The sequence below is a fragment of the Melopsittacus undulatus genome, chromosome 2, assembly GCF_012275295.1.
Source record: "Melopsittacus undulatus isolate bMelUnd1 chromosome 2, bMelUnd1.mat.Z, whole genome shotgun sequence".
NCBI classification, from domain to species: domain Eukaryota; kingdom Metazoa; phylum Chordata; class Aves; order Psittaciformes; family Psittaculidae; genus Melopsittacus; species Melopsittacus undulatus.
In genome coordinates this window covers 25,281,489-25,292,736 of record NC_047528.1, presented here as the reverse complement: position 1 = coordinate 25,292,736, position 11,248 = coordinate 25,281,489, and the positions used below count along the sequence as shown (strand labels likewise).

The window sequence follows — 11,248 nt, the reverse complement described above, 5'->3', positions numbered from 1 at the left end:
TGATAGGACAAGTGGTAATGGGTGCAAACTTAAACAGGGCAAGTTCAGGTTAGACACAAAGAGAAGTTCTTTTGTGTGAGGGTGATGAGGCACTGGAACAGGTTGCCCAAAGAAGCTGTGAATGCTCCATCCCTGGCAGTATTCAAGGATGGGTTGGGCAGAGACTTGGGTGACATGGTTTAGTGTGAGGTGTCCCTGCCCATGGCAGGGGCATTGGAACTGGATGATCTTAAGGTGCTTTCCAGCCCTAAATATTCTATGATTTGCAGACTGACTGTCATATGCTTGCTCTCTTGTAATGGTATCACAGAATCCCAAGGGTTGGAAGGGACCTCGAAAGATCATCTAGTCCAACCCCCCTGCAAGAGCAGGATAGCCTAGAGTACATCAAACAGGAACTTGTCCAGGTAGGCATATTAGACAAGACTAAGAGGTCTCTGTAGTACCACAGAGCAAGTCCCACCTGACTGACACCATCACAGAATGGCAGAATGGTTTGGGTTAGAAAGGACCTCAAGATCATCCAGTTCCAACCATGTGCCATGGGCAGGGACAGCATCCAGTAGACCAGGCTGCCCTAAGCCCCATCCAGCCTGTGCTTGAACACTGCAGGGATCAGGCAGCCACCGCTTCTCTTGGCAAACTGTGCCAGGGCCTCACCACTCTCACAGGAAAGAATTTTTTCCTAATATCTAATTTAAAACTACACTCTCTCAGTTCAAAGACATTCCCCCTTGTCCTGTCACTCCATACCCTTGTAAACGGTCCCTTTCTACCTTTCTTGCATTCCCCCTTTAGATACTGGAAGCCTTCTCCAGGCTCTCTCTCTTCTTCAGGCTGAATAACTCCAGCTTTCTCAGCCTGTCTCCACAGGAGAGGTGTTCCAGCCTTTTGACCATTTCTGTGGTTCTCCTTTTCTCCAGAAAGCTGGGGCTGTTCAGCCTGGAGAAGAGAAGGCTGCATGAAGACCTCACAGGAGCCTTCCAGTATCTGAAGGGAGCCTACAAGGATGCTGGAGACAGACTCTTTGTTCAGGACTGTAGTGGTAGGACAAGGGGTAATGCATGCAAATTTAAAAGCAGAAAGTTCCGATTAGGTATGAGGAAGAAGTTCTTTTGTGTGATGGTGATGAGGCACTGGAACAGGTTGCCCAAAGAAGCTGTGAATGCTCCATCCCTGGCAGTATTCAAGGATGGGTTGGGCAGAGACTTGGGTGACATGGTTTAGTGTGAGGTGTCCCTGCCCATGGCAGGGGCATTGGAACTGGATGATCTTAAGGTGCTTTCCAACCCTAACTATTCTGTGATTCTATGAATGCCCTTTGATTTGCTACAGTGCTATAGTCCTGTCAGCAGATTCTTTATTCCTTTATATCCTATAAAGCGGTTGATATTGGAGCAGGGCAGAAACACTTCCAACCTAATTTGCCCCGGCAGAAATCAAAACACAGAGCTCACATATTGACACAGGACGGTTCAGCTCAGTCTGAGTAACTGCTAAAAGAATAACCCACATGGACAAGTTTAGAAGAGAACAGACACAGCAAAGCAGGCATCACTGCCTGCTAGTTTATTCTTCCTCATAGCATTTGGTAAATACACTGTGTCACTTGTGTTAAGGAGACATGAAGTGTAGCTTTTCTGACAGTGAAGGAGTTGGGTGATTGCTTAAGTTCACACAGACATCAGTTTACAAAGGGTGGGGTGAGAGGGAAAAGGTTCACAGTTGCTTTGTCTTTCTGCATCATAACATGTAGTTCAATGTGTGTGTGTGTGTGAGTGTATGTAGATAGATAGATAGATAGATAGATAGATAGATAGATAGATAGATAGATAGATGTCTCTATCTTCACTGTGTCTATATCTGTGGTGGTTTAAGCCCAGCCGGTAACCCAGAACCAAGCAGCCGTTTCTTCACTCCCGTCCTTCTTTCTCCCCCTGCTCTTGGAGGGATGCGGAGGAGAATCGAAGGAATGTAACTCCCACGGGTTGAGATAAGAACAGTCCAGTAACTAAGGTATAACACAAACCACTACTGCTGCCACCAATAATAATAATGATAAGGGTAATAACAATGGAAGAGAACGCAAATGCTCACCACCCACTGACCGATACCCAGCCTGACTCAAGCAGCGATCTGGGTCTTATGGGTAACTCCCCTCCGTTTATATCTTCGGCAGGATGTGCCCAGCATAAACAAAAGGGTAGGGAATACACCTCTTTAGCTAGTTTGGGTTGGGTAGCTTGTCCTTGCTTACTGTCAACTTCCCCTCCTCCCTGGCAAAGCATGAGACTCACATAGCCCTCAGTCAGTGGCACCCAATGTGACACTCAGACCCACAACTCTGAGATTGAGTCTCATGCTCCACCAACTGAGTTAGCTGGGTAAGCCTGCAGCACCTGGCATTCTCAGGCAGTCTCCCATCCAAGTACTAACAGAGTATATTTCTATATTCTATTTTTTACTCTATATTTCTACATCATATATTTATAACCTGATACATTTGCCCTGGAAAAAAAAAAAATCTACAGATGTGGCAGACATAAAAATTGACAGCAACATCAGCACTGCAGGACCAAGAGAACTGTTTCCTGCAGGCTCACCTTCACTTGTCAGTGAGTCTGGTGCAAGAAACCCTGCCAGCAAGCAGGAATGTGGCAATCCACCCTACAAAGTACTTGCAGACGTCAGGAGATTTCTGATGTTCTGGCATTGAAAGAAAAATCCCTCTCTGAGCCATGAGTGCAATCACAATGGTTAAAAAACAACCCCGGTGCTGAACTCCCGATGACCAGAAAACAACCAGTTCAGGAGCAAAGCCGTGAGGTTCCTTGCAAACATAGTAGTAAGTTTATGTTCTTCCATCACTGCGACAAATTATTTTTTGTTAACCCTGCATTATTGACCCCTTTCCACAGTGTGATTTTCATGCACAAATCTTACATCAGTAACCAAAACAAAAGTAGTTTTATTTTTTCCTGATACAAATGCCAAATATCACAGACATAGACATAAGCACAAAAAATGTTTCAAATAAATATGTATGGAGAGATTTTTGACAAATTTAAATACAGTAGTTATTGTATAAATGGCTTAACAAACAGTATTACTGCTAGCAGAACAAGCATCTCCAGGGATAAGAGGATTGAATACATAATCTTGAAATAGATTAAATATATATATATAATATACTCAGTTTATTGCATGAATAGATAAATATAAACATATTTGTGCACATAACTGGGAATGAGGCACTTTTTCAGGTTAGTATAAACAAGGCCACTTGTGAAGTAGAAGGGAAAATGTTAATAAGCCTCAAAAACATCTTGCTGAAATCTAAAATCTTGAAGCCATAATAAAAAAGGCATGCTGGTACAGATGTATTTATAGTTCACTGAATTGTAAGAAATCCAATTTCTTAAGAATGGGACAAATCTGGCAGGCCTCACTGAAAACACTGGGATTTTTTCCCATGCAGAGGACTTCGATATCTTACTCGAATCTTACTCATGCTTGAACAGCTTTTCAATGTTCTCTTTGTGTTTTTCTTTGTTATTACCAGTTTGCTCTATTATTTTATATACTGTGAGAAAAACTTTAGTCTGATAATCCCCATCGGCCTAAACATTTACAGAGTTGTCCTTGAATGCTATACAAAGCAGTGATCAAGTTGTTTGCCAAGCTAAATGTTTGGCTTGTAGAACACATGGTCTTTGATGTGACTTTCATTAAAAGAAATAATAATTAAAAAAAGATTTTGCCTGCAAGCAACTTTAGTGATACTTGTCTGTTAAAATTAAAAAGCAGAAAAATACCTCTACTGATAAACACCTGATTTCTGTATTATATATATATTTTTAAAAGATCTTCTTTGCTTATACAAAACAGGCATTTTATAAATACTAAAATGTTCTGTTATTTACATGTGTCCCATTTTCTGTAGAATCATTGACTGCTGTTACCCCAACATGCAGGTCCCAGGAGATGAATTTTGCATTTCTCATTATCATAGTGATTTCACATATAGGCACAAAGGCAAATTTGATCTTAGGTTACACTCACAACTTAGTGGTGAACTTTAAATAGAAAATGTATTTGTGGGCTAAATCTTTGATCAGTCTTGCACACATAATACATGGATCACAACACAAAGCACTTCATTAAAGGAGTAAATTAAGGTCAGGTGATTGGGGAAAAGGTTTAATGCATGGGGCAGGTCTTGAGGATAATTGTTTCAGGCTACAACTCTGATTAATTAAAATAAAAGATTACTGCATTATTTTAGTAATGGAGTTTGACCTTCAGGTTGCTGCAAACATCCTTCAATTAAGGAGTCTGAATCACAGCCTTCACAAAACTTAGAAAAAGTAGGACAGATTCTGACCAGATTAATTTGGTGAAAACCTGATGAAATCTTGTTAAATGAATGAAGTCATAATGATATAAACGCAGAGCAAAGAAAAGGTATCCGCATGAATCCCTCTGTGGACATTATTCATAGAGTACCATGAATCTTGGCACAGATATTCCTAGGCTGGTAGACCTCAATGTTTGAGTCTTTATGGCTCAGAGGACGATTGTGCAGAATTGCTAATTTAGGTCTACCTGTGCTGAGAAAGCACCACAGCCAGCCCAGAAAACCTTTTGGATGGATTGTTTAGTTCAGAGGCAGCATTGTGTGCTTCCAGGCAGGCTGCTTTCAAGTTGGATCCTTCTCGGCTACCTCAGATCTCTGCAGCATGATCCTCAGAATACCAAAGACCAAGTGTATTGCAGCTGAAGATAGTCTGGGGGCTGCCTGCACCAACCACCACAAAGTGGTGAAAGGCAACAGATATTTTAGCAACGGTCTCAACATCATGATTCAGATTTTATATAATTTCTATAGTTTAACTAACTCCTTTGACAACTCCATTGATTCGGGCACTGTAACGTCTTTGTCAGTGGCATGGACAGTGGGATCAAGCACCCTCAGCAAATTTGCTGATGACACCAAGTTGTGCAGTGTGGTCAACATGCTGGAGGGAAGGGATGCCATCCAGATGGATCTTGACATGCTTGAGAGGTCTGCCAATGCTAGCCTCATGAAGTTCAACAAGGCCAAGTGCAAGGTCCTGCACCTGGGTCAGGGCAATTCCAAGCACAAATACAGGCTGGTCGGAGAACACATTGAGAGCAGGCCTGAGGAGAAGACACTGGGGGTGTTGGTCGATAAGAAACTGAATATGACCTGTCAGTGTGTGCTCACAGCCCAGAAAGTCAACTGTATCCTGGGCTGCATCAAAAGGAGTGAGACCAGAAGGTTGAGGGAGGTCTCCCTCTACTTGGCTCTCATGAGACCCCACCTGGAGTACTATGTTCACCTCTGGGCTCCCCAGCATAAGAAAAACGTGTGCTTCCTAGTGCCTAAAGAGGGCCTACAAGAAATCTGCAAAGGGTATTTTTACAAGGACATGTAGTGATAGGACAAGGGGGAATGGCTTTAAACTGGAAGAGTGTAGACTTATTTGAAGCTCTTTACTGTGAGGGTGGTGAGACACTGGAACAGGTTGCCAGAGAGTTTGTGGATGTCATATCCTGGTAGTGTTCAAGGCTGGGTTGGATGGGGTTTTGAGCAACCTGGTCTTGTGGGAGGTGCCCCTGCCTGTAGCAAAGGGGTTGGAACTACATGATCTTTAAGATCACTTTGATCCCAACCCATTCTATGGTTCTCTGATTCTATCACTTGAAAGGGCTTATTCATATATAACACTACTGTGACAAATGGTACAATCTGTCCTAAGAGTTACATAGCTTTCATAGCCAAATATTTGGAACAATATCTCTGGGACAGAATAGGTCCTGTCTGGCTAAGAAATTACATGGGACACTTCTGATCCAAACTTCTGTGGAACATCATGCTGTCATGTTACCTACATCAACAGCTCCGAGAGAAAATGAGAATTATTCTTGCAAAAGTAGTTACTTGTTAAAAAATGCCCAACAATGACCCAGGACATTTGTCAAGATGTGCTATGATTACACAGTAATAAATATTACTTGATTCAATCAAATGTGGGTGTTGGTTTTTTCCTTTGCTTTGTTGCCATTTAATATGGCAACTGACAACGACATGCTGGATTCAGTATAATGATTCATAGGCTCAGTTCAGGCAGAACTTTGTCCTTTGCATTTTTAATCTAACTCTATCATCTTCTCTAGGTACTGAAATACTAATGCTTACATTTCCCAGCAGTGGATATGCACTAAAAAATATCATTTACCTTACAATACCTCCACTATTCATTATAAACCTTAGAGGACATAAATGTCCAGTTTCTGTGAAAACCCATTTTCTTTCTGGATATGTTGCATTCTTTGGCTTTATATAAACATAAATAAGGGGGAAAAAATCTTGATTAAATAGCTGAATAAGAATTTGCAGAAAAGATTATGTATTGCATCCTGTGCCATGCAACTGCTTATAATGTTATGCTGTCTAATCTAAATGTCTTTTGAAAAGGTTCAGTTACATATAAGTAAAAAAAAAAGTAAAAAGAAATCACTGGTATAGCTTAAGTGAAGTCAAAAACTTATAGGAGGGAGGATTCATGCCTGAGGCATTTCATCACCTTTCATTGTAGATATTGTGTTTTTGTAAAAAACAGTACAAAATTTAACCAAAGAGTATAAGGATTCCTCCTCTCAAGTATTTTTTGTTTATGAAGAAACAGATTTCCTCTCTTATTGCAGACAGGATATATAGCACCTTTAGATAGCTTCATCTACTGTTCTGAAATGTCAGAAAACACAAAAACAAAACAAAAAATCTCTCCCTTACAATGCAGTTCCTTGAAATGCTAATTAGTGCATGATATAGGGACGTCAGGATGACCCTTTTTGCATAGTGGGAGGTTTGGTATAGATTCTTCTATTGCTGATGATGGCAGCAAGAGTTCAGGATAAAAAATTTCAGGTACGCCTAGAACCATATGAGCTCTTCATTCCTCATGAGTCACCACAATCTGCTGCTAGCAAAGTGCAGTTCAAGTCCTTTTTGAGGCACTCTGGAGACTTTGGCTTGAATCCTCCCATCTTGGAGTCAAACCTCTGAGCTGTCGCTGGTATAATTATATGGTAGCATCATCGGTTCATTGCTGTCTGGCTCCTTTCTGGATTCCTTCTCAGAATTTTGTTTCCATTTTAGCAGCAAAACAATGATTGCAATTAAGCAGATGGCAAGGAAAATGGCAGCAACTCCACCAATGATTGTGACTACACTGACCTCTGCACTTTGGTTATTCAGTTCTCTGGGGAGAACTTCATTGACTGCAACCTCCCTTTGAGGGACCTGTTTCTTGCTAGTGCGATCTAGTGCTATGTGCTGTATGTTTGTTCCTCGGTTGTTTTCTACTCCAATGTCCTTTGCAAGATCTCGATCCTGCTCAGCTCCCCTCTTCTGACGTCTTTGTGTGGATAGTCCTGAAGTTCCACCACTCAAGAGCGAGTGGTACTGGTGCTCCACGCTTCTTTTGCCAATTCCACGGTTAGCGTTCTCTTTTGAACGTACAGTGTAGATTGTATGGACATACCACTCCCTACCCAAAGATACCTAGAAAGACAAAATGTTTTGTATTTAACACACACATGCACGATCAGACAGCATTATGTACAGAGGAAATCAATCACTGTTCTGAACTGATTGCCTGGACAAGTACTTTCAAAATCACACACATATAAGCCCCACGCTATGTGCCAATATACACCAGAGGAGTCATGTTTTCTGCCAAAATTTTAAGAGGGGGTAGTTTCCATTCCTCTCCATGGACAGACTCTATGGCTATCAGGTGCAGATGAAGAGGTGTGGCCTTGGCATCTTTTTGGTACTGTTAGTACAAATGGCCATCAAAAGAACCTCAGCTGTAGAGAGTTCATGAAAGAGAACATCCCAGGCCTAATTGCAAGCTGACTAGGCCCTGGCTATGTCTCTAGTTCCATTTAAACATAAGAAAGAATTTTAAACTGTCAGGGTGATTGAATATTGCAACACGGAAGCTGTGGAATCTTCACCCTTGGAGTTATTAGCAATCTAACTGCTCACAGACCTGGCCAACTGGCTCTAAACAGGAGGTTAGAACACAGACTCTCCAGAGGTCCTTGACAACCTCATCCTTCCTGTGATTGCATGCAATCTGCATTAGATGATATTCTCTTTCTTGAATTTGTCTTCTCTTTTCAGGATACATAATAAATTTGGCTTCCACAAGGTCCAGTAGGATTGTCTGAACACAGTCTTAAAGCAACTGTCTGATAATTTCAGTGGCTGCAGCCAAGTTCTATAATTGTGATGAATAACACATTTTCTATTTTACTCTTATTTTTTTCCAAGCCTTTTTCAGGATATATGGTTGTTTCTTCAAATTTACATTCTTTTGATAGAATGAGGGCCAAAACCTACTGGATTTGGAAATGGAATCTTCGTATAACAAAAAAGAGAATTATTTTTCATGGGTGCAGGTTATAAAACTCTTTTTCTACTGTTAAATAGGTTGTCTCTTAAATACTTTATTGCTTGCAATAGGACCTTTAATACTGAAGTGGCCAGCAATAGCATTAAAGTCTCCTGAAGTCTAATTTAGCCTAACTAAAGTCTCAGTATTTTCTCTACTAATACATACACTTGAGTTTTGCATGTAGCTTTGCAAATACCTAAGAGACAAATAATGAAGAAATAATTCCTGACTGGGTTACACTGATCAAAGGGATGAATGCACACAGCTGAAGGATTATATCTAATTAAAGAGTTTTACTCTTTAGTTGTCAGGTTCTAGGATTTCCAGTGCTTAGAAGTTTTACGATGGGCAAATTTGCAAGGAACAGATTACATAGAAAATGCTGAGTAATAACTACATTTTTATGCAATTCTTTATAACTGCCTATGATTCTTTTCCTTTTTATCTTTGATAAGAGTGATTGGGAGCAATAAAACAATGCTGTGTAACAAGATTTTTTCCAAGTTCTTAGAAGAAATACATAAGAATAATTTGTATAACTTCTGGTTAGAATGTGGAGTTAAGCAAGAGAAAAACCTAGTATTCCCACAGAAATCTCTTAATAAGTGCTCCAGATTTTATACCTAGAAATTTTTAAGCATTTATAATCCTGTTTGACTGTCACTGGGATTAGAATAAATCTATTGGCTTCAATATGACTTACTCTTGACAGCAGTTCTTGTGCAAGGGTTTCTTTCTTGGTACAGTGCTCTTGCTAATAAGCTACAGAAATCATACCTGAAATAGAGGAGCTGAATCTACTTTAAATCCATCAGAGCCTGGCTGTTTAACTAATGGAATTGCTTCAGGATCATCCATTGCAAGTTTTGCATTAAAAAGCACATTTCCAAAGCTTGTGGCTTGTGTCTCCGGCTGAGCTTTGTCCTACATAGCCATGGAGGGAAAAATAAAGTTAGCAAATCATGGATTTATTTATTCTAGTTTTATTTCTTCTTTTCCAGTTCTAATATTATACACAACGTATAAATTGTTTTATGCAATCCATTGTAATACCAAGAGAAAAGACATGAGAAGCTGCGATCACACCTGACTTGTACTAACTTCTACTTAATCTTTTGCCTGAATGCTTTTTTTGTTGAAATCCAAGGGGATACACTACAGAATAATCATAGCAACATTTGTAAAGTAAAAAAGATGTATGCATGTGGTCTGAAAAAAAATGAAGTAGTAAGTCTATTTCCCAGTTTAAAGAAGCTAACTATAATTTCTATTAACAGATACTCTTACAAAGTAGCTTAGACAATTAGACAATCAGACAATCATCTTACTTCAAGTTAAATTTCTAAAAGTAGGGCAACAGATCTGTAGTCATTTAGGTTTACTCTATTTTCAAAAGGGAAATAATCTCAGCTATTCTAGCCATCATTAGAAGTATCTCTCTTTCCATATTGATTACAGAGGCAAATTGGATGACTGACTTTAAATTATACATTAAATTTTTAATGGCTAAAGATAAAAAAAATTCCAGTCCTTAACTTGCATGTCTCCTAAGACTCCCTCTATGGTCAACAGGTATAGACAATGCAGAGAAAAAGCTATCTTGGGATTGTAACTTAGGTCAAACTCTAAATGCTAGGAGTCCCCAGAAAGATAAAGAATAGAACCAGGAGGGAGAAAGGCAAGATACAACACCAGTTCATGTTATCCTGGAGTTTGAGCCAAAAATTTGGTGCCATGGAGAACATTTTAAAGAACAGTTGGTTTTGGATAAAAATAAGGGAAAAAAAAAGTAAGGGCATCCTCCCAGAATTAGAACACTTACCACAATCTTAAACCTGTACAGAAGGGATGGAGAATCAGCAAGGCACCCATATTCAGTATTGGATGGATTATATTTGGGTACATATCCATCAGCTCCTGTGCATAGGAAAACCTTCTCAATGCTACAGTAGAAGGAATCACCCAAATTCTGCACTGGATCCACCATCACCCGACCATATATGATATCACCTGTGAAAAGTGCACACAGTTTACATTCTATTACGCTGGAACATTTAGCACAGTACTGAGGCTAAGGTAATAAGCCTTGTAAAAAAATTTAGTGCAGTGTAATGTGACTTTATCCAAAGACCCCTTGCTACCCAGCTTCCTCTGTAGGGTGTTTTCAAAGGTCATGATCAGAAAGCATGCTCTTCCATGTACTCTGAGCCATAAAATAGCAGTGGGAGGTCACCTGCTGTTGCTATAACCTCAGCCAGTTCAGGGTCTGGTTTAATTCTGGGCTATACTGGGTTCTTCACTCAAAAAGTGACTTAAGGAAACTCCTCTGCACCAAACCAGGGTGTAGGTTTTTGCCTCCTGACAGTTCTGGCAGTTCTTAAAGAGATGTCATTTTTGATGTCAGTAGAATCCTGTTCAGGCTGCATAAGGTTTTACTTATACTTGGTCAGACTGGCATACTGTAGAAGTGAAATGAGCATTACAAAAAGTCACAGAGACATTATCTGAGACTTGTTTCCTTACTATGCAATTGTGTTTCAGCTGTCTAATAATGTTTAAGTTAAGGCATGCTTGCCAGACCTGTACAAATAACCTGGGCCATTGTTATGCAGGCAAGAAAAATATGATGTGCAGCAGTCAGATACATATGACAAAGTGGTTAGGAAGGCTGAAAATCTGGAGTAGGGAAGGAGAAACATCACATTGCTTTTACAACAATTTGGAGCAGCTGTGCACTTTGAGAAAGAGAGACCAGG

General features: G+C 40.1%; 1 protein-coding gene across 1 annotated transcript in view; it reads right to left on the bottom strand.

Annotated features, from left to right (window-relative positions):
• Nucleotides 1-2,948: 2,948 nt before the first annotated feature.
• The window catches only part of FREM2 (FRAS1 related extracellular matrix 2), a 128,812-nt gene continuing 120,512 nt past the window's right edge, over nt 2,949-11,248 (bottom strand). The window contains exons 22-24 of the mRNA XM_034059978.1: nt 10,315-10,502; nt 9,270-9,416; nt 2,949-7,591 (exon numbers count right to left, since the gene is read on the bottom strand). Coding sequence (XP_033915869.1) covers nt 7,082-7,591; nt 9,270-9,416; nt 10,315-10,502 — 845 coding nt within the window. The 3' untranslated portion in view covers nt 2,949-7,081. The remainder of the gene's footprint in view (nt 7,592-9,269; nt 9,417-10,314; nt 10,503-11,248) is intronic.